The sequence below is a fragment of the Harpia harpyja genome, chromosome 14, assembly GCF_026419915.1.
Source record: "Harpia harpyja isolate bHarHar1 chromosome 14, bHarHar1 primary haplotype, whole genome shotgun sequence".
In the NCBI taxonomy this organism is placed as follows: Eukaryota; Metazoa; Chordata; class Aves; order Accipitriformes; family Accipitridae; genus Harpia; species Harpia harpyja.
The window spans coordinates 5924600-5951989 of NC_068953.1; the positions used below are offsets into that span (position 1 = coordinate 5924600).

At 40.1% G+C, this 27390-nt stretch overlaps 1 protein-coding gene across 3 annotated transcripts; it reads right to left on the bottom strand.

The window, feature by feature from the left end:
- On the bottom strand, positions 1–25204 carry TOM1L1 (target of myb1 like 1 membrane trafficking protein). Of its 3 annotated transcripts, none has more exons than XM_052806902.1 (15): positions 25070–25204; positions 24765–24849; positions 22390–22468; positions 16217–16366; positions 15667–15786; positions 13987–14097; positions 13194–13310; positions 8976–9109; positions 6731–6791; positions 5170–5287; positions 4189–4285; positions 3604–3664; positions 2628–2709; positions 2265–2337; positions 1–1307 (listed from the first exon to the last, which is right to left on the bottom strand). In XM_052806902.1, exons 1-15 carry the CDS (start codon positions 25125–25127, stop codon positions 1244–1246), a joined length of 1410 nt encoding a protein of 469 aa, XP_052662862.1. In that variant the 5' UTR covers positions 25128–25204; the 3' UTR covers positions 1–1243. The 3 variants fall into 3 exon arrangements, with proteins under 3 accessions (XP_052662862.1, XP_052662863.1, XP_052662864.1); XM_052806903.1 differs by having other exon boundaries at positions 13987–14094; positions 25070–25202; XM_052806904.1 differs by lacking the exons at positions 2628–2709; positions 3604–3664 and having other exon boundaries at positions 25070–25202.
- Positions 25205–27390: the final 2186 nt, after the last annotated feature.

The following is a 27390-nucleotide window of genomic DNA, read 5'->3' on the forward strand; positions in this document are numbered from 1 at the left end:
ATTCACACTAAAATACTTCCAAAGCTATCTACATTTGGTATTTCATGGAATACACACGTTATCTGGTAAAAACTCAGAAGTGATGAGGGGTAACTTCTCAGTAAGCATTTGCTTTTATTTGGAATTTTATGCTACAAAAATTGCAAAACCGACTGAGAACTTAAACAGTTAACATAATGAACATTTAAAATGCAGTATTTCACAGAAAATTAGCTTATCAGCTATGAACATGAACTAAGTTCTCAAATTTTATATCAATTATAAATTCAGAGAACTATACCTGTTAAAGTGCACATTTTACATTCAGCATTAAAATAGATAAGGCACTTTAATTATTAAAAGATAAAACTGTTATTAACAGGGTTAAACAACTTGATTAAAATAAATGGATAACTATTGCTCATCTGCATTGTAGATGATTATTTTTTTCTTCACCAGAACAACAATCTCTGCAGGGCAGGAACATTGAAAGAAATGATTGATCCCCCTCCAATATTTACTCAGTAAAGAAAAGCAACAACAACATAGGAACAAGCAGGTTTTTTTCTGTTCTGTTAATCATGGATGACAGCAGCTCATGGCCCAGCTCAGTTTCTTACCAAGACAAAAATCCAATTATATTGCAGGCTTTTAGAAAGAAAACGAAATCTGTATTCATAATATGAATGTAGGAAAGTAACACTGCATGTCTTCAGGCATCTATCAAGAGGCCCAATTTTAGAAAAGTCCTACATATCAAAACCCCCTTAATAAATTCCCAGGGAGATTAACACAGACAGCAATGAGGCCAAAATAGAAACTGGATTCTGCAGTTTCTGTAAACATAACGTTCAGTTTTGTTTGCTGCATAAAGGGGTAAAGCAATACAAAGGAACAGTTAACTTGAAAGAAAACCTTTCTTCTATAGTTGCAAAAGTCCTTTTTGTTTACCTGTGTCAGGTGTCAAGTGTTACCTCATACGCAGGTGAATTTGAAAATCATATTTTAAAGGCCCCTAAAATACTTAAAAAATAATCATGCAAGTCACTTTGAAGAGTACACAGTTGAACACTTAGGACAAATTATCAAGGTGTAGATCCAAGTAATGCTTCAACTTCCACACAGCTTAATATTCCAATACTTATTGCTTGTTGTGTCAAAATACAAAACCTGTTCTGTTATTCACTTGTACATTATTGGAAGCACAGCACAGGACCAGCATCAGAGAATAACCTGTGTTCAGTAGAAGACTTCACCTCCACCTTCAGCACTCTGTATTCTTTTTAACTTCTGTCTTCAGCACAACATCAATTTCTTCATAAATAGCTCTGAAAGAGGAGGAACAGGGCAACTCCTACATCACAGTTGTTTCATTTTGACAAAATATACCCATGAAATCCTGCCCAAGCATGAACTGCCAAGAGTTTATAGTGTTTGCCTAATGGAGTAGCATCAGTTGCAGGATGCCCAGGGTTCCATGGAAACAAAGAGCCAATCCTGTGGTGCGTCTGTGATTATACATTTAATGAGATATCTCTGGACACTGTCACTTTTGATGAAGTAAGTTTGGGAACAGGACTGCAAAACACAAATGGCAAGCGTAACCACGTGGCATGCAATTTCTGCGCTAGTTAAAAAAAAAAAAAAAAAAGTTTTGTTGAGATTTTTCTACCTCAGAATTTGATGGTTCCTCAGAAGTAAGTTTTGTGTAGATGGTTCAAATTTTTTTGCAACTACTGGTAGAAAGGAGAGTTCTGCCATCTGTTTAGTTTCGTATTACTTTCTATCTATTTGGCCCACTAGAGAGCCCCAGCATCCGTTCCCTTTCATAGCTTATATTTAAATTGAGGATTTTCTTGATATGCAGTAGAACAACATTCTTAAAAATCACGATTGCTCTGAACAGGAATTACTTTGGTCATCTTGTTCCAGAACTACCTGTGTTGAAGTGTCAATGAGCTTCCTCTACCAGGACCCTTATCACCTTTTCATATCACTGGATAAGATTTTAGTAGATCGTTTTTGACGCAGCATTACTCCACCATTTTTACAGATGCTGTTCAATCAACACACTATAGGAGTTTATGCCTTAATTGGTTATGCCAGAAATATTGGAAGAAGATGTACAAAATGCAGCCACTCTCATTTAATTTAGTGATCCAGTTTGTCAGCTTGCTCAAGTCTGAATAGTGTGATGTTTTGTCACTCAGAAGAAAAAGCCATCTCGGAAGCCTTCTTGCCTTTGACACCTAAACCGTATATTATCTATTTTAAAAGTTACTTACTCAGTGGGAGCCAAGGGATCAAATTCCATTATCTCGTAGTAATGAGGTGATTGTGACTTGTTCTTTGATGCAGCTGAAGAATAAAGACAGGCAGATAAAGCCAGATTTAAATGTAAATGAAAAGCATGCTTACTGCATGTTACTTTTTTGTATCTTCCTGAAAGTAGCAGATTATCTCCTATGTATCTAGTTGCTTTAAATGCTACAATGGACAGACATGTCTAAGAGAAGCCATGAGCAGTATAAGACTTTGGGAAGGTTTGTTGCTGCCTCTAGTCTTTAACAGCCGTTATGTAAAGCCCTTAAGTTCTAACAAGAAAAATACATCTCTGTGAAGGTTAGGTGGTCTGCAGTATTTATTACCTGCTGGTGACGGTCCATTTAATGATGCAGAAGTTTGCAGATTTACTGGATTCAGAGGCACTGGGCTTAAAAGAGTCGCCAACTAAGGACATCAAGCAAAACAGTACATGAACGATTGTTCTATGAGAACTGGTTTGAATTAACTTATATAACTGCTGACTTATCTTTAGACTCTCAGACTATAGCAGGTAAATTCTCAGGTCAACAGTTATCAATCTAATCTCCATTCTCCACACAAAGTTCAAAACATCTTCTAGTGTTATCTGTAGCACATTTGTATAATTTACTTCTGCGTAATTTGTTACAGTACACAGACTCAAAGACCGCAGTATTCACAATATAGGTATCTGCATTTACTTGCAGTTTAAAATAGGGAATATGCGCGTGTGTTTGGGAGCTGCTTCTCATTTCATACTGCCTACCACAGAAAAGCATTCAAATTCATAACATCACCTCAAAGTCCCTTCATATTATTTGCATTCCTTCTGTCATGGGTGTTTTGCCTGCAGCATATACCATTTGTCCTACACTATACTTGGTTTTTAAGTGTTTGGGGTTTTTGGTGGGTTGTTTGGGGGGGAGGGCGGTTTTGGGGGTTGGGTTGTGGGTTTTTTTTTTTTTAATATCTTGTTTGAGATAGGAAATACACCAGAGTAACATAATGGCAGCAGGAGGAGACCTCAGCTTGCTTCACACATCAACAGATTAAACACAAATAATAGAGCAACTGCTTTCTGCAAACTCCCCTGAGATTGTGCTGGACCCCAGAAAAATATGCTTTCATATTAGCACCTGTGGTATCAAAAGAGGAAAGTTGGCCTGGTCACCAAATATGGAGTGTTCCCTGATGTATGGAGAAGGGCCACTGAACAGATCTTTGTATCCCAATTGGACAGCAGTCGGAATAAATCCAAAGAGTTCTCATTTTGACAGTTGCTAGCACAGAATAATTATTCTGAACATGAGTATTACTCACATTACTATATGAATGTCCAGCTGGGTTGCTTACACTATTGTTTTGTGCTTCAGCTGCAAATCTAGGAGAGAGTAATACATTGAAAGTAACTGAGAAACTATAAAAACTGTATATTCTGATTGTTACATTATTTTTTTGCTGGTCTGTCTTTACTTTATGTCGCAACTGCGAGCAGCATGGGTAAGTGGGCCAGTGTCCCATTCTCACATAAAAGGTAGGGAACTACAAGGACACCTCTCCTATCTTAAACTCTTCTTATTAACCCGTACAATTCATCTGTTTCTCCCTTTCACCGGAGCACTGGCAACACTCAAGCAGAAAGTCATATATATCTCAAGTATGTTTTCACTGTTGAGATAGATTTATGTCTATGTCTAAACAGTGCTGCAAGGAGTAGTGTATTTTTAAGCATGTTAAGCAATGTCTAGCACACAGGTAGTTTTCACTCGTTTTACTGGACTAATGTGTAAAAGTAGTAAATCTGTGTTCTCACAGCTTTCTATAAACTCATTAGATGAATTACAGAGTACTAATACCTCTGAAGATCTTTTATCTGTTACAATTTCTTGATAAGAGATTACTCACGGGAATTGCTGAGCTTTTGTTATAGTTGCTAAATCTAGCTGTGGATAAATTGATGGATGATGCCTGTTTTTATCTTCAGGGTGTGCAGATATGCAATCTGAAATTCAAAGTGATAATTAATGATCATTTAAACATTATTAAGCAAATGTTAGTTACTTGTACTATGAACATTGAAAGGGTAAAATTTTGTTTGGAAGGCATATAAAGAGTCTGAAACGAATTGCTGTTTATCACATGAAAGACAAAATTTTAATAACTCTGAAAAGGTTTTAGATGCAATGTATTTATCTCCTTAAAATACCAAAACAACATCAGTAGTGCTATACATGGTAGATACCACTTAAAACTCCTTTCGCTATTTCTAAAAGATTAAAATGGAGTTACAGGCATTTATTCCTGGGGGCACATTCACATCTTTAACTTCAGTATATGGCCTCCCCTAGAGTGGATAAAGGAGGAGCTTCTGCAAACAGTAATTCTGGGTACCAAAGTCAGGAGCTTTACTCACTCCTCTGACTATGAAAGAAGTCTGAAGTTAGAGGAGATGAGTACCTTTCTCAAAGTGAACTGTTTCTAACACCAAGTGCCTCCTGAAGAAACTTAGGACATCAAGAGGGTATAAGAAAAGCGTATCTGTGTTTCTTTCTTCCACGCCTACAGAACAAGCAACTACCAGACTGTTTTACAGTCTTCATTGTAGTAGAAAACAGAGCATGTTCTACTGTTCAAATTTACATAATGGGGGAAAACAATTATTGCTTCTACTGTAAACAAATTACAGGGAACCTTATACTATCTTACATTTTTTTTTCCTACGTACACACATCAATTCTCCTTTTAAGGAGATTTAAGGAACATCCTTAAAATTAAGGAGTATCTTTGTTTTCTTTCTTAGAAGGAACTTCTTGATTCCTCCACCAAGCTCTTGTTGGTTTGCTTTAGGAAATCAGACTGCAAGGGAAACGTGCATTCATCACTTACTAAGGCCTGAAGGAGACACTGCAGAGTCAGTTTGCACCACTGTTGACAGAGGAGATGGAGAATCTACGGAGAGGTCAAGTAGATCACTGGAGGGAGCAGATGGCTGTTTCCTGTATAGCTTAACATTTGAAAAGGAATAAAGTTGTTTGGGGTTTTTTTGTGTTTTGTTTTTTTTGTGGGGGTGGTGGTGTTTGTTTTGTTTGTTTGTCTTTTAAAGGAACTTGTATAGTTTTAAACAAATAGCTATTTTCACAGAATATAAACTTTAAAAATAATAATATTAAAAACTGGCAAGTATGAGAGAAGACCAGGATTTTTGTGTGTGTGTGTGAAACATAGCTAATGAAACAAAAAATGCTTTCCAGAAAATATCAGTTTCAGCAAGGTTGCTATTTCAAAAAATTAAGGAAAACAATTCCGAAGTAGGAAACAGAACAGACTCAATTCTAAAAAGCAACCGTGATCTTGTTTACATACATGTTTGATATCAATCTTCTGATTGATCCTGCACAATTATTTTCTTACTACTTACTTGTGTTATTGAGATTTGATACATACTTAGGAGATTGATTTTTTCAGTCCTGTTTTGGATAGGAAAAGTTCAAAATCACAACTTTTCCTAGGACACAGAAAAGGGTTCCATTTGTTTTGCCTGTGAACATGTTAGAATTAAAAATGTAGCCAACCAAAGATTTTAATGAAACCACATCTTGAATTATACAGGTTTGGTCACACCAGATAAAAAATAAATAAATAATTTTTTAAAAAGATGATTCATTTTAAACTTGGAGAGTCCTGAATAATATAAAAATGCACAGACTGCACCATTTGGACTATTAACTAATCCAACAGCGCATCCATCAAGCAAAAACATCCACCTACATAATCAGAATGTATTAATAGTGACTTTTCAAGGATAACAAGATCATCTTGTACCCTTTTTTAATAATTGTCAGCTGTATTTCGGCATTCACAATGCAGTCATTTTCATATTGAGGCCTAGGTGACTACACAATTATGGCTTAGCAGAAGGTGAAACATGCAAAACTACTTTGGGCAATATAATTAACAACCATAATTATCAATCAATAAAGGGTAGTCATTAAAAATTTGCTACAAGCCATTATTCACAATTCAGAAAAAGCTTTGACTCGGAAAAAAACACCAGTAATAGTGAATTCTGATAGTGTAATAGTATTTCAGTCTATAAAAGAGAACAAGTGAAAAGGAACATTACGGTTCCTCATTTTGTGTATGGCAGATAATAGTGCTTAGCTGTAGAGGTAATAAACCAGCATTTGAATAGATATCGCTCTCATTTCTCCTCACCAAGCGTCCATCTTAGATTTGACATTATTTGCTACTTTAACTATGTGAATTTGCATGAAATTCTGCAAGTGAGACTTTGGAAAATCAGTAGGAGTAGTATCAGCCTGTTGTCTCCTGTACCTCTTAACTAGAGAATAAAATCTGCTTATATCTAAAGTGTTTTCTTCCACAATGAACAGAAAAAGGAATGTTTACAGTGCTGCAGTTCACAAGTTCATCTCTAATTACTCACCTCTGTGCGTTCACGTTGTATTCTCTGATTCTCCAAAAAACGAACTCTGTTTCGAGAGAACCTGTTGAAATTGCAGAGTTAAACGTTCATTCTTACATTTCTGTGACGTTCATGCCAGAGAGGTAACTATGAACATGCACTATGCCAAATCTGGCTCCCCCTGACCAGAACACTCTTCCAACTGAGTCCCAGGAAGCCTTCTGTCCTCAGAGGTCCCCACATTCCCTCACGGCATCTCAGGACAAACCACACATCTGTTCTGGCACACAGCCCTCTCATTACTTCAGGCATTTGAAATAATTTCTTTTTTTAAAAAAAGGAAACCAAAAAATCCACCTGCATAAATATTTATGTACTAGGAATCATAACAGTCCTACACTGGGTCCAGAGGAGACACAGTCAAGCGATATTGAGCATCCATAAGGTCAATCTGTTTCAGAAGTAAGAGCCCTAAGTGGTATTGACATGAGACTGTCTATACAACTGCATTTGCTGTTGAGGGTTACCATACTGGTGAGGCCCACAAAGATAGTATATATGCAGGGAGAAACAGAAGAAAGAGCCTTTCCAACTGCAGAACATAAAATATTTATCTGAAATACAGAAAGAACCAAAAAGTTGCTAGAGACACTAGAGGGAGTCATCGTTACATACATGAGGCCCGTTTATTGCACAATGGTGATTGCTCCTGATTTAATTTGGACTCTACATTAATAATCAGAAACAGAGAATGCAGCATGACTTGTCTTCAAACAATACATATAGTATGAAACAGATGCAGCTATTTAAAATCAGTTTGTCCTTTACACATCTCATTGTTCAGAGGGCATTCCAAAGAACAAGTCTTATGCAACAAACATTAACCAAATACATTTTAATACTTATCAACTCTAAAGTGCAATGCATCTACACCCAGGAAGAGTCATTACATATGAGCCATAACATCATAGTACTAAAATGCAGTAGTTTTCTGTCCAGTTTTACAATGGCCAATTAATTGCTCCTTCAATCATCACGTGAGTCTTTCATAAGGAATTTGTTGAATTATACCCGCAAGCTACTATTCATAGTTCAAAAGGTTCTTGGCCTCGCCAGTATTCATCAGTCGTAACAAAAATGTAAGCCCACATCTGACTTCAGTGGATTTACAGAAGCTGAACAGAATTCCATTTTTGCTTTACTAAAATGAAAAACTTCCTAAAGCAAGAAGTGAGCACACAACTCTTTCAAGGCAGTTACTGTAAAATATGGCAACACTGCTGTAGACATAAGATTTAAGGATAAATGAAAACTAAATGTTGTCAAGATTAGGCCCAAAGTTTGTGCCATGATGCTTAGAAGAATTAGCGATATTTTCAGTGCAGCATTCAGAAGAGGATTAAAAAGAAAAGATGACTAAATTCTCTAAATCTGCTAAATTTAATCACAAACCATTGCACTTGATGCATAATGACTTCTAGAACATTTCTTAGCCATGGAGGAGATCAACTACTTAACATGGAAGGCTAGTTCCTATTAAGCCAGAATACTCTCCATGAGTATACTCGTGATATTTTGGGGGACAATACTGGAATTTTGAGTTTAAAATTAATTTGTTTTGCTAGCATCTTGCCATGCTACCAATGACATAATAGACAAATATACAGGATATCAATGCAAGCACTGCAGTGCTTCCATGCGTGAAAGAAAGAAACATTTTCTGCTGTAAGACAAGTAGAACAGCATGTTTCAATCCAGTTGAGAAAAGCAAGCAACTCTCTTAAGCGTGCAATGAGGCAGAATGCTATTCCATGGCTGATTTCTGCAGTAAAGCTTTCAAAGCTGTTTAGAAAGGAGAACAAGTATCCTTTCCTGGAAGCATATACACTTAAGAGAGATAAGGACCATCACCAGTACCAAAGGGTCTGTAGCAGACTGATTACAAATCCACTGTGCACTACCAAAAAGGAATGTCAAGTTCCAAAATGACTTCTGTGTGCCTCCATCTGATTTCCTGGTTATGCTGTTAACTTCTTTTACCCCATTCTAATGGTTTTCTAACTACCTTTATGAACTGTTTCTGAAGTGTTTAGGAGAAGGCAAATACATAATTTTCTCTTTTTCAGTCTTTGTTTCTTTTCTGGATTTAAGGATAAAATCTATCTCCTTGTGGAGGATCAGCATTAGACATAGGGACCATCCATGTCCATTAGGTGCACTTATTCAGTTAGGATACCAAATGTGAGGAGAGAGGCCCTGTACTTACCTTTCATGTCCCAGGAGGACATTATTCAGATCTTCATTTACTTGTATTAACTCAACTATCACATCTTCATTCTCCACTGTCACCAACAATTCCATGATCCTCTCCTGCATCATCCGACAGGTCTTATACAGTTTCTGCCCAAGGCAGGGGAAGAAAAAAAATAAATCGTAACAGTGGTCTCCAAATTTGTCAGTTCTGGAGAAGAATAAGACACTTGAGCGCTGCAGACTCACAGGTAACATTCCTTAATTTACACAAACTGCACGCATACCAAACATTGCAAATAGCATAATTTTCATGTCTTTGATCTCTGCAAGGCAGGTTGACACTCCTATCATCACAGCCAGCACTCCTACCCAATCCCTACCTCTTGACCCGCCTTTATTTCTAAAGATGTATCTGTCTCTCAAGTCTAAACTACAAACCGCAAAATAATGAAGATCTCCAGGTGATGCAGAACAAATTTGATTCGATCCTGTTTGAAGCTGATTAAACTCAGCAGGATACTTCACATGGATGTAATGGATGTGATCCTGCTCAACATCTGCTTGCAGAAAAGACAATAGTAGTCTAAAGGACAGAAATGCTCTGTGACACAACTCTCTGGCTCTAACTATTCCTCTAAGTGGGGAAGTTTGGATGCGCTTGATCTATGCACTTTTTGAGAAAGTAACACAAACCTAGCAGAATCAGCTGATAGGAGAATCATGAGAGTTTACTGAGCAGAATTTTGCATTATTGCTAGTTGAAATGAAAGATAGCTTATTTGTATTACTCTCCACTACAGATTTTGCATGTTCAAAGAAACAAATTCTTTAGCAACAGGAACTTCGACTCAGCTAAAATTTCCCCCCGCCCCCCGCAGTGCATTTGCAAATGCTGGCTCGCTCCTCTTAAGGAAAAAAAAAAACACCAAACAACAGGAGGGGGAAATTACTCTATTTGCACACTGCTATTCAGAAATTGCTCTGGTATTATTTTTGAAGTGATCTGATTTTTCCTCAAAATACATATACTTCACATAAATTATTTTATTTATGTAAAAAAAAATTTTGCACCCCTTTGCCAAATCTGCATAAGGATTACAGGGTACTGTACCTTTCAGTACTGTATCTTCATAGCTGTCCTGGTTTTGGCTGGGATAGAGTTAATTTGCTTTCTAGTAGCTGGTATAGTGCTATGTTTTGGATTTAGTATGAGAATAATGTTGATAACACACTGATGTTTTCAGTTGTTGTTAAGTAGTGTTTATACTAAGTCAAGGATTTTTCAGCTTCTCATGCCCAGCCAGCAAGAAGGCCGGAGAGGCACAAGCAGTTGGGAGGGGACACAGCCAGGGCAGCTGACCCAAACTGGCCAAAGGGATATTCCATACCATGTGATGTCATGCCTAGTATATAAACTGGGGGGAGTTGGCCAGACGGAGGGGGATGGATCGCTGCTCTGGGACTAACTGGGTATTGGTCAGCAAGTGGTGAGCAATTGCATTGTGCATCACTCATTTTGTATATTCCAATTCTTTTATTATTATTGTCATTTTATTATTATCATTGTTATTTTCTTCCTTTCTGTCCTATTAAACTGTCTTTATCTCAGCCCATGAGTTTTGCTGTTTTTCTGATTCCCTCCCCCATCCAAATGGGTGGGAGGGGAGTGAGGGAGCGGCTGCTGAGGTACTTAGTTGCTGGCTGGGGTTAAACCACAACTAGCCCAGGATAAAACACACAAAAATGTATTCAGTTTGATGTCTGTAATTAAATTTAAACCTCTCCAACTCCACACTTTACTATCTGATCCGCATTTAAAAAATGTGTATTTCTTATGACTCCATTATACAGGCAGACCAGCTCCTTTGTAAGTATCAATATTCAATAGAGAAGGAAATTGAGACACTCATTTCAAGCATGGATTTGCTAGGCTTTGCTCCTACCCACAATGATGCATGCAATCTTACATTTTGAAAACTGGAGTTTTACAATGATGGACTACCAGCTGGTAAAACAATCATCAGTCATTCCAATGAGTTTGTGCTAATTCTTACCAACTGATGATCTGGACCCAAATTCCTGCATGTCCGCCAAGTATGTTTGTTACTCTTTTTGGCTGATGCTGAATTTCAGCTATTCTTTAACTAACGTTACTGATCAGCACAACATTTCAAGTGAGATCTGCCATCTTAAAGCTTGTCCAAAACAGGGTGGAGAAAGGGATGAGCCTAGCCACTAATGAAGCTACAGAACTGAAAATATGTTGCACTGATAAAGTTTACCCTGTTACAGTTTTTACTGAGAGACCCCAGATAATCAGAAAGACTGAAACTAGTGTCTCCAAATCACTCAAAGCCTAAACAAGCAGCTCTTTTAATAAAGAACTTTGCTCTCTGACAACAAAAGCCTAATCCAAGCAACCCAGGTAGAGCCACAAATAAAACGGAACATTAAACGTTGTTAAAGGAGCAGGCTAGCCATGCTCGATGCTTTATACCACTCAGTGCACAGGGGAAGAGAACAGAGAGAGCAACGGTGAAATTAACATAGAAGGAATGAGTTTTTAGTCACTCTCCCACAAATGAGAACTCCACACCCTGTCCTCAAACTTTTGCCAACAATTTTATTACTGGGAGTGTCAATAAGAATCCACTGGTTTACTGTGGGCAACCTGATCTGTGCGCCCACATGTAGAAGGGCCATAGTAGGAGACAGGAAATGAAAGACATGCTTTTCCTGTTTCACAGCCAGAAACACTTACCTTGTCATGGACTGGACAGAGGTGGCCAAGCATATTAAACCAGCATATTCTCCTACCTGGGGTATCTTTCACTGGCTGGTTAAATCATCAAGGCCAGTTTGCACCTTGGCAACCTCCCTAGTGGCAGTAGCACTACAGAAGTCAATTACTGTGCACAGAACAGCCATAGAGTAGCTGCTTAGGTGCTGTCCATTGCTGGAACAACCTATACTCAATCCTTTAGCGCAGGCAAAGCAAGCCCTCTGGAACCTAATGCAACAGCTATTTGCCCGTGTTTAGGGTCTACTCTGCTCAGACCCGTGCTTTGCAGGCCCTTCCTCCTTGGGCTTGTAGCTCCACAAATCTCTGCAGAAGAGACAGTGTGGGAGATGTGAGGAATTTCCAGGGGAGCAAAAACCACTGAGAGATTGCATCTGTCTCCTATCTGGTTCCCCTAGACCAGCAGCGCTGCCTGTCATTAAACATGAGAGACAGTGGCAAATTGCTGCTATCTCTCCATATCTCACTTCCAGTTGTGAACCAATCCATAAATGGACACAGCTGAACAGCATGACCTTGAAGGCAAACCAACAGCACCCAGTAACAGTTCATTGCAAAGGAGAAACTCTCCACTGGGCAAGAGAAGCACACTGAAGGCTTGCAAAAATTAGATCAGTTCTCCAACACATTTAATGCTGACAAATTACCAAAAATGCTTCCTCATCATAGAAGTTCAGAGGTAAGTTTAAAAACAGAAGGATGTGATAAAAGCTTTTTAAATTCTTGCAGACAATACGAAACAGAAAAATGTCCATTAACGTAGGTCACTAGTGAAATACTAAAGTAATACTGCATTTTTAATTTCTAAAATAAAAAAGCAAGCAAGTAGAAGAAATGACATCACAGAAAGAAGAAGGTCTGCATGTTCACTGTCAAATCTAAACTGGACTACTGCAATACACTTCCCTCAGGCTACACTTTAAGAGCACATGGATTCATCTATATAGCACAGCAAACTCCCAATCTTTGAGGTCACGCACATAAAACCAACGCTTCATATTCTTCACTGGCCTTCAGTCTGCCTTTAAGGTACTGGTAATAATAAAGAGAGCACTGAAAACTCCAGGACGGAAACAAGAGAAAGGCTGTGTCATCATCTATTTTCCCACAAGGCAACTGCGTTCAAATGGAATGTTCTCGGGGCTGTTTGACAGAACATGCTTAACAGAGAACGCTCCATTATGAAATTCCTTTGCCCTTGGAATTCCCTAGAGCTTAAATTTGCATTGCAAGCTGTATTGTCCTTTCCTGACTATCTAGACATCAGGGGAAGGTGAAGGAGACAAGAAAGCTGAGCAAAACCAGAGGTAGAAACCTGTTGTTGGATTCCATTTGGCAATCTGAATCCAGATGTTAAAAGGATACAACACATTTTAAAATCAACTTTGACCAAAGCAAACCAACATACCCTACCAATGAATTACCGCATACCTGTAAAAGATTCATATCATCCGGATTTTCAGAGCCAGGAACATTTTCTTTTAATATTGATGACATGACTCTCACGTTCATTTTTGCCATATCCAGTTCACTGTACAGTTTCCCAATCTGTTGAGTTCAACAGGACAGAATATTGTGTAAGTGAACAGAGTGAGCAGAGTAATTCTTGCCTCTAATACATACTTTCTTCCCCATTAGGTATAATATGGGCCTAATTAGCATTATTTTATTCCAGTAACATGCCATGAAAATGAATGGAATTAGCTCAGCTTTTATATGTGCAGTCAAACTAAGATCCAAATCTGATAGTACTACTCATTTTCCTTGCAGTTAATCCCTCTCACTAATGTTACTGTTACTCTTTTTAGTTACCTACAGGCCAAGCAGGAATGGAAGTGAACTGTCCTTTCCTTCCTGCTTTTTAGGATAATCTCTTCACACAAGCCTTATGCAAAAGTAAGTTTGCCTTTCGCACTTATCTTTCAAGTAACTTTTATCAATTTGTATAACAACATCATTAGACATCATTCAAGATTCTCATGCTTGAGTAAATGATTCCACTTTCTGGTTGAGGTACAGCCTTGCATTTATTGAACCCAATTCTGCCTACTTTGCCTTGGTATACCACCGTATAAAACGTCTTCAGGAGAATAAACGTAAAACCATGGATATAGAGCTGTGCCACTTGAAATGATGGTCCCTCCCAGTGGTCTGGTTATTGAAATCACACATTAATGGTACATTCCAAGTGTGCCCACTCTCCTCTAAACCTGTAGTACTGTACCTGTTCAGGAGTCAACAATAATGTTGGGCCTGTGGGAAGAGGCAGTAAAGAACGTTTTGCAGGATTAGCAGAAGACGGTGATGACTTTGCAGAAGGCTGAGATGAAGTCTGCTGAAAGACAAAAGAGCAGAGCTTGAGTTTAACAGAAGAATTGAAGCAGACATCCAGATGAGAGAGCTACACAACATATTTGTCAGACTAGACAACTGGGCATTAGCTTTCTCATAATCAATGCTCCCAGGGAATTCGTTGAGCAAGGTCTATTTACAAGAATAAATCTAATGGATGCTTTGTAATTAAAGGAGGCTTAGAATTCGGATATCTTTTAAATGGGTTTGCAAGTAAATTCCACTACAGGATAAAGTGGGAATGGCTAAGAACAGGCTAGCTCCTTGAGCTCTTAAGCCACCTAACAGCCAAGAGCCCTTCCCAAAGTGCCACTGCAATTTTGCAATGAAGGATAGTTTAGAATGTCATCACACCTGGAAGCAGTGGAAAGCTTGGGGCGTTAAGTCTGGGTCTCTGTAGAAGATGAACTACAAAGGCATTCTGGATCGAAAAGCTGGAACACTTCGTCTGCAGAAAGCTTTGTTTGCATTGAATTTGAACCGACTGCTATAAAAAAAAAATCCAAATCCAAAACCCAACCTGCACAAGACTACACACTTAAAGTCCCTCAATTCCTAGAGACCAAGGTAAAAATTGTGTTTAGATCTGCTGTTGCTGAGATCAACAGAAGGTTTGCCACTGATTTTAACTGGCAGATACACGTGGCAGACAGAATCATCTTTACTGTACTTGGTGAGGAAAAAAATTATTGTCTATTGAGAGCATTCTCCACACAGCTTGTTCAAACAACCTTTAAATACATAAGCTTTTGTGCACTCCACTATTCAATAATCAAATCAAACTCAGGATAAATGTGAATCAGTCCTGTCTGCACTGATTATAGACATCTAATTCTGTAATTGCAAGGTTCCACCCAGTGGTGGATGGCTTTCACACTTCTCAAAACTCTTGTGAAAACTGTTCTAATAGAAAAAGAATTCTGGAAAGAATGGCTTTAAAACATGTCCTGTACTTTCAGCTGATGTCCAGTGCTCAAGCCTTACTTATATTTAATGTCCTAGATGCTACACAATGCTACCCATGACATACGTTTAAATAACATTTATTGTGTACGGGCTGCGCAAACAGCTGGAGAGATATATAGACAATAATCTTTTCTTCTAGATTTCTACCTCTCCTGGTTTAATTTTAAAGATAGATAATGCTCATATTCTGAACAGTACGTGTTTTCTTGAAAAACTTGCTCATTTTAGTTGAGGCTTTCAGAAGTTGACAAGTTTGTAGCACTCAGCTCTCATTCATTTTGAGGTAAACAGCATGCCTGAATCCTTTACACACTTTGAAAGTCTCAAGAGAGAGAAGCTTCCTTTTTGAAAACATATCCACAACTATTATATAGGCCAGGTTTCTTTGTTGTCATCTTAGCTGTTATAATTGAAACCGATTCCTGCTCACATGCTTAAGTGGGTTGGTCATATTCTGCCCTGGAGCATTTAAATTAAAAAAAAAAAAACAAAACAAACACACCTTCTTTGTCTACAGAGCTCATACAATTAACACATCCTGTTTCTGATTTACAATGGTTAATGAAGCACCCTTGTGTATCCCCACCTTAGGTCCCCCTCTACTGGTGCCGGAAGACGGAAACTCCACTCCTTTCTTCAGCAATTCTAGATAAACTTCTTTTACTTCGCTCACATCCACCATTCCTTGGAAACCTCGGGCCCACGTCTAGTTATGAAGTAACAGGAACAATAACAGTCACAGAAATGGACAGTCAGTGGATCAGACAAGTGCTTCTAAAACATGTGGTACTAAATGGCAGGTTATTCCCTCTATCCACTCCAGCTAACTCCATTCAAAGCAGCAGGAACCACAAAAGCTCTGAAGTTACCTCTCATCCTGCTTGCTAAGTGCAGCCACAGAGGGAGCACATACACAATCTGGGAAGGGAATATAAAAGGTGGAGGTTGACAGTTCTCCAGTTCTCTCCCTTTGTCGTCCAGTCTGTGCTACCCCTGCATGAAGGGGGAGCAGCAAGAATAAAGTCTGCTTCAGGAAGAGGTTCCCATGAGTATGTTACATCACAGAAATGGGTTGCATCATTAAAAGTTTACCATATAGCAGACACACAAATACTTACTGTTTACTCTAGGCTTACCATGATAAAGGTCAAGATTTTCTCCTGCATGTCAATTGGCAGATTGTATCTTGGATTCAGTAGTTTCACCAGCTTGTCTTTACAGAAATCTTTCTTCACAACTAAAGACTGGAATCTTGGGCCACAGTTCTCTATACACATGTCAAGCAGCTGCACACACAAAAAGCTTCTGTTACACAGATACTAGGAAAAAAAAAACCCCAACTTGACTGCTTTTATTTCCTTTTGTTTAATTTTTTCCAAGGTGTTATGGGGAAGAGTACGAATAGATACGAACAGGTCATTGCCAGCTATCTCACTAGAATGTCTGATGAGGTTACTACAGGGAAACAGTAGCTCACTGCGTGCACTGTTATACATATACAATACAAAATGAGATGTGTTAGCCAGAGTTATACTAGTTTTAAGAGAAGTATGGTCACACTTGTTTCCATGTCATAGCAGTTACCGAACACAGAATACCTTAACAGCATGAAATCAGTCCATAGCTTAAAAAATTACTTGCACAGATTCAGTAATAGAATTAATTCATTGCCTGCCACATAGGTACCCTGGTCTGACAGACTCTGAAGAGCTCTACAGGAGAAGAAAATAAACTTACTAAATGCCTCTCTTCTAATCTGCCCTGTAAGTGAGAGACTAATGAAAAAAAAGAAAAGAACAAATTCAAGAACTTGGAGTACAATTTCTCCACGCGTTTTAAAGGTCACCCTGATTTGAAACAGAACAGTTGAATTGTTCCAATTGTCAGATTCATCTTCATGAAAGAAGTCTACTTCCAAAACTCTGCTTGGAATGCTTAGAGTAGGATCCCTGCAAGCAACATGTCTGCCCTATCAAATATAGCAGTATGTGATAATGACATAGTATTTCTCCGTTGTACAGCTCAAGGTGGCTGACTACAATTCCCATGTTACAGAAGAGATATCAAAAGCTGTCACTACATCCCAGTCACCTGAAATCAGGCCAATACAAGTCTTGATAGGAATCTGGGGTCAGTAAGAGCAGGGGCAGAATCAGGAACAGAACGCATCTTGCCTGGCTCAAATCTGGAGATCGACCAGAGCAATATAATGCCCCATGTAATGAAAAGCAGTCATTCTTGTGCTTTTTGCTCTTCAACCATATCTTTACTTTCCCTCCCAATTTAAGAGGGAAGATGGAAAGGTGAAAGCAAAGGGTAGAAATTAACAAAATTTTGCAAAATTTCATGGGTTTTGAGACAAAACTTCCCCTGAATCATGCAACAGATAGGCTATATTCTCAAAAGGATACACAGATTTTAAGGGACACTATTGTAATCTTGATAGAAGTAGGTTAAATACACTTTCCTATTCAGAGCAGACTATATTTGACTAAGTTGAAATCATTTTAGTAACTCATTTTCTAGCCTCAGGACTTGGGGATTTTTCTCCCAGTGTAATCAGGAACTTATGGGAGAACAGGTTTAAGACCAGAAGAAAATACATTGCTGAAATGAAAACAGGGCAGAACAAAGAGACGCTGGCAGACTGCTGTGCAAAAAACTGAGAGATAATTACAAAAAAATCTTGGCTTGGATCATTATTTTTCATTTGAAAGAGTACATGAAACATATGCTAATAAGCCAAGTCATTTGCCTGTGCAGTACTTCAAAGATGGTCTGTATAAAACATTTTCAACCCAGTGCATGGGAAATTTGGTATGCAACTCCCTATTACTAATTCCCTACTTAAGGGACTGAGTATTTACCCTCTGAATGAAAGTGCTGAACTAATGGGCTAGATCCTCTACTCAATTATGCCAATCCAGCCTACTCACTTAGAGCGAAACTAAGCTGGTGTAAGAAAAAGAAGAATTTGACTCAATTATTTTTAACTGGACTGTTCATGAACAAGCCACCTTCATGTTAATAACACCTTTCATTAGAATTTCAATATGGTTATTTATCGTTGTAAATAGGACTCCACCTTCCCAAGCAGTTCCATTGGAATTAATAGATCCAAGGTGGCCAAGTCAACCACTGCTCCACATAGCACAATAGAATCTCAACAGAAACATGTTTTAATAACAGAACTGGCAAATTAACTTCAACCAAACCATTAAACTTCCTCTAAATGACAGGCAGGACCTGAGAACTGTTGGAATTGACAGCCCTGCTATGTTCCAGGCTAGCTGATACCAAACATCCAGCTGAGAAGAGATCTACACTGAGTGAAAATGGGGGCGACCTGCACAACCAAAGCCCTCTGGTTCACATGACAGCAATACAAATCTAAAATGATAAAAGGCATCTGAACAGAGGTGAAGACAAACTGTAAGGCAGAAACAAAAAGGAGAGAAGTTGGTGGGTATAACAGAAAGTCAACTACATTCCTTATCAATAGAGACCTCACTCAGAATTCAGTAGGACTATCTGCTCCTAAAGCAGCCAGGTATGGTCCATAAAGCTGTAATGAATGGATGTAGTTTGTGATGGATATTTCTCAGACCTAAGGTGAATGCAAGAAAACACAGATAAACAGTTTGCTTATTCATATTTCTGACTCAAAGGGAACAAGTCATTAATCCATCTACAGGATTACACTCTACTAAACATATATTGATGTCCACCCAGTAGAGTTTTTGAACAGCAAGACACTGTTTCCAAGTGCCAGCCTTTAAAAGAAACCTGTACAAGCAGCATTCATCAAATACAGTGCAGTGGCTATGTAGACTTTACCAAGATTCTGCATTTCAAAAATATTAGTTTTTCAGAACTCTTGAATTTTTCAAATTACATATATATATTAAAAAAACCACGGAAATATGGAAGTCTTTTACTCCCAGTCAATGTCCTTTTCTTCTCCTTTTTGCCCATATATAACAAAGTGTAATAAAATTGACTAGGATTTTTTTGATTAAGGAACTGGAGGGCTCTCTCATGTTTTTGGTTATTTAGATCCTCTGCTTTGTGAAATGTTAATTTAACAAAGGAAAATCTGAAGGCCACATTTGCCATGCTAAAATTTTCTTACATCTGAAAACTTACAGAATATTAAAAGGAAAATGAGAAAAAAGCCTAAGGCAAAAAAAACAAACTCCAGAATTTAATTCTAACCAATGACTTCTTTTAAAATATTTTCCAACAATGCAGAAATGAAACAATAATTCCATCTGAAATTTCTGCCCACTGCTTTGTATGTAAGAGTGTATGCGTGGACACAGGTACAGAGGGACACATTCCATAAACTACTTCCCTATGTGCTGTTCAGTTCCTAAGACCTTATAGGCACCAGAACTGGGGCACTGCAGTAAATGCTTTACCAAACCAAGGGAGATCTACAGAGGCAACTGAACAAGTGTCTCAGCGTTCACTACGTAAACAGTTTACGTATCCAAAGTCTGTTACTAATAAGAAGTCAAATAACACATGCAGACTTTATTGGATTCCTGCCTAAAAGTTCTAATCCTCTTCACTCTGATTGCAAAATCACCACTGCCAAGCCTGATCTCTTGGCTTTATCAAAGACTCTGCATGAAGCAACTTCATGGCCTGACACATACACCTCGATCCACGTGACTTCACAAGCACCAGGTAACTTCAGTAGATCAGAGTGCATGAAGCCAAGCCATAGCCAACACATTATACAGCTAGCGCTCACCCTTCTTCCTCCGAGTAAATAAATAAGCACCTATGAGCCAGAAGGAAGAAGACACTGTTGAGATTTAACACGTCTCAGTGACAGAATCAGGGCTAACACGTGCAGTCATGTTACTTCAGATGAAGACTTTCACATTTCGCTCTGTGTGTAATCTCTGGGAATAAGCTCCTTAAGCATTTTCATTAGAAAGATTAAATTCCAGAATTTCAAGGTTGAGTAAATAAAAGTGGATCAAAGTACATTTCAAAAGAAAAGCTATTGTAGATCTGGTGCCTTCTTAGTTGTATCTAATGTAGGTAGGAGAGCCAATTTGATGTAGAGTGTCAAAAGCTGGAGGGCCACATTTACTGTAGGAAATACAGGCAATAATTTACAGTTCGTCAAAAAAAGAGCCCTTATTTTTGTAGAAATTTGGGAGAAAAACAATTTTTCAGAGATAAGAGTTGCACAGGAAGGGGGGGGCTTGTGTTTTAGGAATTGAACATTATTTCTGTTTTTCCATTTGCAATGATTTGCTGTTCCAATCTAAGCATTTCAAAATGGGAAATAGGAACAATTTCATTAAGGCAACCAAGAACATAAAACCAGAAGATATAGCACATAGAAAGACTGATTTGGGAACAAGGGAGTTAAAAGTCATATGTGGTCAGCAATGAGATCAAAGGAAAGGTTTTACACATGCCAAACTGATGGCAGTACTGGTAGAAAACCAGAAAAAAGGAAAGGAGCCAGGGGCAGAGGGAGAGGCAAAGGATAGAAGACCTTACATAAGAACAAAAGCAGGAAGAGGGGGAGTCGGAGGAAAGGCTGGCACTTCTTGTTTTTTTAAAAAGCAAAAAAAAAAAAAAAAATTAAGGAACTCAAGGAGAAGAAACATACAGTCAGAAAACAGAAGCTGGGCCAAAAGGATGCGATTGCCTGGCAGGCACAGTAACATGCGTACATGTGAGTGGGTGAGAACAGACATGGAGAAAGGGGCCTGGAATAGTAAAGAGACTGTGAGAAAGCGCTGAACTACAAGCACAACTGAAACCTAGTACACACTCCATCTGTGAGCAAATACAATGAGCTTCCAGGTCAACGTGATAAAGTTCTTCCTTGGATACACCTGAAACAAGATGCTTCTCCCACTTTTATGTTCTTAAGTGCTAAGCTATAATGTCACCTTGGGTATATCTGCAGAGTAAACATCCAAAGAAAGGCTCCTAAATGTAAGCACTGGGTTATCATAACTCCAGCTGACTGTGTCAGATATTCAGCAAAGGACCTACGTGCACAAAGACTGTAGGAGAAAGAAAGCAGATCTGATACAGGGATTGCAATTACAGCGGAAACCAAGTGTTTCTGTTATGCAAACACATAGAACACACAAAACACGCAGAAAGGTGACTCATGAGACAGTGGAGGAGGAAGCCAGGAAAGAAGTGCAGAAATGGAACAAGCTGAAGGTATACATCGGTATGTTTAACACGTTTACCTGTACCTCTTAACTTGTTAGGAGACACTTGGGCAATTGCTAAGTGTCCTACAATTAGACACTATCGATCACCTATCTTCCTTCATCACTTCTCAGCACATATTGATATAGATAATGATTTTGCACAACAAATACCAAACCCATGAGTAATAGTATTTAGTGTAAGGCAGACAGGCCTCTACAACCTCAAAAAAGGAAATGGTGAAGAAAATACTTCTAGACAAACAACAAAAGACACAAATCCCCAACAACTTAAAATACAAATGCTATGATACTTCTCACAGTTGCACTATTGTCAGTCAAGAGTAATTCAAGTTGGGAACTCTGGACTTATGACAGCGTTAGGAACTTCCTGCTGCTGCCTACATTATCAGTGTAGTGGAAAGCAGAGAACTATGTTAACAAACTCCAGTAAATCTTAAATTGACTGAAATCACAACGCTTCCCCAAACTGGGATCGTTCAGAAACACTGTCAGATCCTGGAGGCCAGGTTACCTCAGTTGAGAATATTCCCAGCCACTCCAAACTTCAGTCGTAACATCTGAATCTTACGTGGCTTAGCCTGTGTCTTGCTCCCTTGCTTAACTTACCATTGTTGCCCTTTCATTCAAGTTTCTCATTTATACATGATAACACTTACCTTTACAAAACAGGTATTGCATGTTCCACCATGCTGCATACCACGCTCAGTTTAACTAAGATCAGTACCACGAGGCGAGTAATAGAATGGTCAAATGTCGCTTTTGTGTAATATATCAACCTCCTTATCTTTCACAAACAGGTAGGGCACTGACAGAGGGACAGTCACTGGAGTAAATAAGAACTATACTACTTTTACATAGTACAAGTTTAAAAAAACAAAAAATGCAACAATAAATTTAAGAATTTCTGTCATCCAGGACTCTATGGAACGCCAGTAGACCATCTGATCTGCACTGGGGTAGTAATGTAACACACAAACAACACAGAAAACATCCTGGAGAGTTGTGTCAGTGATAATTTGCATGCCACCTTATCGTTTAAAATGTTTTCCTTCTCAGTGTCTAATTAATATAAATATAGCTGTACTTACGGACAGGGTAAGCCTGATCTCCTTATGGTTACAGTTTTTTGAAAGCTTTTTCTTTAGTGCTTTAACTGCATCTTTAGGCCTGTGAAAAGAAATTAAGTAGAGAAAGTTTCCAGTAAAGTTAGACTGTTTTTCTAGTTCGTAACTTCATCCAAGAGCCAAAAATGCTGGCCTGAGATACGGGACCAAATTCATCCCTGTATTTACACCCACATAAAACTAGAGCAATTGCCCCATTGATTTCAGCAAAATCACTTTGGCATTGAGCTAGAGTAACAAAGCAGTGAATCAGGTTTGTTATTGCAGACTCTGCGTTACTCCAGAGACTTGTGCAGAGAAATAAAGTTATTCTCCTCTGCAAAGCCTCCTCCAAAATTATATTATTTCATTGTTGTACAACAGATTTACTTATCTAGCTTTTATTGCTATGAAAGGGAATAACTATTGCCAGCTGCATCAAGAGTTGACTGGTACCTATTTTTCACATATGATGCAATTAAAAAATATTCTTCTGGGAGTGCTGTCAGGAGTAGGGGTGTCTTGGCTAACTTCCAATCTTATAATTGCAGGATGCTTTTAAACTCATCTGAGTAATCACCATGTACGGATGGACAACCCATTCCACCCCAAAGACAGTGGCATTTCTAGCCCAGTCATTTTGATTTCTATATATACACCCTATATCTTTTAACTATCTATGTAGGAGGAAAAGGGTGGAAGATGGTATCAAGCTTATCACATGTGGGAAACAGTTTTGCCTGATTAAAATGGGCTATCTATAGTGTACAATTATTAGGTCCAGCTCAATGATCATGATCAACAAAAACAAGATGTCCTAAAGCCTCTTTAGGATCTCTCCAGAATCTAAGATGGAGCAACAGGCACAAATACAATGTTTCAATAAGAAAAAAAAAAAAGAAATCTTTGTTGAAAATATTTCAAAGCCAATGAAATTAAATGAGTATTTACCATTACTGCATTTTTCAATTTGAAATGTTGTTGTACTTCATCAGAAAAAGAGATTTCTCTATTTTTCTCAATTCTATATCATACCCAGTCATACCAGTAGAGCATCAAGTGATGGCCAGGAGCACAAGAGAGAAGAAAACTTTCCCTTGCAGAAAGCTGTACTACTACTATTCTACTCCTGCTTCTTGCTTCTCTCACTGAAGCATCTGGAAATGCTCTGGTCAGGAGCTGGATATTGCATTAAAATAACCATTTGCTTAATTAGATACAGCAGTTCTGCTGTTCCTAGTATCCTGTTACAGACTGTGACTAGTAGTAGTTGCCTAGGAGGAAGTTATAAGGAGTTCCTCTGTAAGCATAAGCTGTGCAGAAGAGGAAATAGTTTCTTAAAAAAAAGCTCTGTTGCATACAAGCTTCACGTAAAAACTAACACTGAGGGTCAAAGCATGCTGTTGCTTATGGCAATGACCAGAAGGGAGTTATTACTGACCTTCCAAGCTCTAACAGCCATGGGTGAGTGTGTGGGATCCGAAAAAAAATGAAAGGAAAGAAAAGGTAATATAAAAAAAGATACTTGTGCAAAAACTAAGGCATACCTCATTCTCCTGGAGAAAGCTCTCCAGTGTTAAAATATGCCACTGCTAGCAGGGAGTTCGTGCAGTACAATGCTGAAGCAGATCTTACACGAGAACAAATTTCCTTCTCCCCCCTTTTACAGGTGGGAACAAGGAAGCACGAGGCAGCAAGTGGCTGGGCAAACCAGGATGTGGCTGTTCAGTGCAAGAGGCCACCTCTGTCCTGGGAGCCCTGGGTACATGCCTTCGTAGGATGGATCTCACTGCACAGACACCCAGCCGTCGCTTCACTCCTGCTGTGATGTAGGTTGGCTGAGAAATTGCATAGCGGGGAACTCGGCTTAAGTTAAAAGCACAGAGTTTTAAATAGTGTCGTAGGCAACCAAATGCTCAAGGTCTTTTTCCAGGCTGGGTTTTGCAGAGCACTGGGGTACCCATTTAGCCTGACAAGCGGTACAGGTTACACGAAAGACGTCAGACCTGGGTGAGAAACCTAGGTTACCACCTTTCGCTAGCGCTTGTCTATGGGGAACAGCCTACAAGTCTAATCCCTCCAAGTCCTGATGGCTGACCACAAGGCACCGAGACAGGCAAAACTCTTCCCTAGGAACCAAAAAGACCTGCTCCCCGCTGCTGTTTCGTTTTGGTTAACTTTACGCACACCGCCTTTTCGATTTTGCCCTGCCCTCGAGCAACGCCGGTGCTACCTCCGAGACGAAAAACCGGCTCTTGTCATCTCCCACCGGAGAAGGGGGCAGGTCACGGCACTGCCGGCCCCTCTGACACCGGCATGCCCCCCCCCCCCCGGACCCACAGCCCCCTGCCCCCGCTCACCCCTCCTCCGTCGCGTTGATCACGTCGCAGATGTGCATAAACTGTCCCCACTCCTCCGCCTGCAGCGCTCCAAACGTCGCCCGGTCTGAAAGGCCAAAAGCAGCCGCCGTACAGCCGGCCGCGGACCCCGAGCACCGCCAAAGCCGCGCCGGGCCGGCCCGGGCGGGAAGAGCGGGAAAGCACCGTCCCTCCGCGCCCCTCACGGCCCTGGGCGGCGAGGCGGGAAACGGCGCCCGCCCGGCTCCCCTCAGGCGGGCTGCGGGGTAGGGCGGGACGCGGCGCCCCCCCCCCCCCCCGTTACTCACCGACCAGGCTGCCCACGGCGGTGCCGAAAGGGTCCTTCGGAGCCTTCGCGAAAGCCATGGCCGCTGCCGGCAGCGTCGCACAGCCTCTGAGGGGCGGCAGCCCCGTCCCGTCCCGTCCCGCCGGATCCGGCCGCTCCCCTCCCGCCCCGCTGGCCGCTCCCTTCCTGGGACTGAGGCGGAGCCGCCTCCAGGTACCATCGCGGCTCCTCGCCGCCTGATCACGTGCGGGCCGGGCAGCGCCGCCCCCGCGGGGCTCGGGGCAGGGGCTCCCCGCGGCACCTGCGGGGCCGCTCCGCTTCTGTCCCCGCGGAAGCGAGTGCTAACGCGGTGAGGGGAGCAGCCCCCCTCGGCCGCGGGCCGGCCTGCAGCGCGGCCCTGCCGGAGGGCTGCCCCGCCCGGGGGGGCTCCGGCAGGCCGGTCCCTCACGGCTGTGCCTCACGGGCGGGTCAGCTCCGCACCCCTGTCCCGGACCCAGAGCACCCCGCCGACTTCCACGCGGGATCACGTAGCCATCTCCTCCTGTTCCTGCTCCTTGGCCAGTATTTAACACGTGGCAAAGTCAGAGGTTCCTCAGCCGTCTCCCTCAATGGGACTTAATAGCTGAAACCACGAGAAACTTGGCATTTCGTAAGGCAAAGCTCAGAACACCCGGGTCGAACCCACTCCGCGGCTCCAACCTGCCTGTTGGCACCTGTGACTCGGAAGCCTATGTTAACTTTAGCGGATAGGGGAAAAAAAGATACCTGCCTTGCAGCACTCACCCCCATGGATCCATCCGTTCAGTGACTGCACGGAAGATGAATGGTAATTTTGTCTTTTCAGGTATTTTGAAGAACTTTTTATAGCAGAACCGGGTTTAAAGGATCAGCTTTACGGTAGAAGTGTTAAGATCTTCACTTCAGGTACGAGACCACAGAAAATCAGGCTTTTCAAATGAAGCAAACTAGAATGTGCACTTTTAAACGGATGCTTGATGCAATTTGCTGGTTAAATTGATTACGCACAATTCATTCATTTTAAAAGAAGACTGCAAATGCAGTGAGAGTGGCAACTTCTGCTACGCCATACTGCACGCTACGTGCAGACACATTTCAAACTTTAGGATCCACCACTGTGAAATCACCGGGGCTGACCACTGCTCCTGCAACGTTCGTACATGTTTTCTCAAACCCGTATGTTCCTTTCTGTTTCACAGATTTAACAGGAACAGGTACACAGATCTCAAAGAAGCAGGGGAAAAAAACCCAGTGCATGTAAGTTACATTCATAAAGTCATCCTTTGTATTATGTAGGAACCACTAACATGTTCCCCTCGCCACATACATGTTTCTACATGTGGGACTTTATTGCTACAATTACTATCAATGACTCTCATTGTGTCACTTCATCACAAGTCTGACGGTATCTCAGACCTATACAATACTTGGGGAACGAATGTGGCATGAATGAAAATTAAAACCTCAGCTGTAATTTTTGTTGACTGAGAGTTATAATTATTTCAGTATCAAACAAATACGGAATCATATTAACTAGCATTTGAGTACAGCTTAATCAGTCATACAGTCAGAACATGATATAACCAAATAAATTATTTGCCTGACATTAGAATTTCATGAATTAACAAAGCTCTATTTGCACTGATTACGATGTTCTTCCTAGGATAAACTCGTTTTACTTTCTTTCGCATTTTGTGTAACTCTATGGCCCCATCTACTGGATGGCTTTAACATAAAGGCTGGAGAAGAACATACTTTTTTGTGTACCTGCGAGTATCTCTACAAAAAGCAAGTTATTACAAGAACTTTTAGGCAAGTTGGTCATGTACAATGAACGTAGGACCTGAGTCTTTTTCTTATTCTTTCTACAGCAAATGGGTGGAGTTCATCATACAGCTTGGTGAGGTTCCATTTGAGACTGTTTCTAATGAACACATCTCAATTTTCCATACTTCTGTTAGTCTTGTCATTTGGTTATAAGCCAGACATCATCCGTCAAAACAGGAGTTCGTTTATTTATTCTTGGTTGCAGAATTTTGAAAGACATCCACTAAACTTAGGTGTTTATTTCGTTTGCTCTTTAACACCAAAACTGAAATAAGGGCCTATTTAAATTAGCCCTTGTTAAACCTGCAATGTGAGTCAGATCTTGTTTCAGAAAGCATATTTTATTGAGCTACTCAGGGGAAAAAAATCTGATTAAGCCTTTTTTCATGGGAATTTACTGATTAAAGTTACTCACTGAAATCAGCCACTGGTCTAGATCTATGAACTCCTAGTGGGCTTCAGGTTCTGCTTGAAACAAGCCTGCCAGGCTCTTCAGCC

Excerpts from the sequence above, each read along its gene's own strand:
- TOM1L1 (XM_052806902.1), bottom strand. The coding sequence starts at position 25,127 with ATGGCTTTCGCGAAGGCTCCGAAGGACCCTTTCGGCACCGCCGTGGGC. Across the intron at positions 6,792-8,975 it reads GTCCTCCTGGGACATGAAAG|GTTCTCTCGAAACAGAGTTC; the intron begins GTAAGTACAGGG and ends CAATTTCAACAG. Across the intron at positions 1,308-2,264 it reads GATCCCTTGGCTCCCACTGA|AGCTATTTATGAAGAAATTG; the intron begins GTAAGTAACTTT and ends CTCCTCTTTCAG.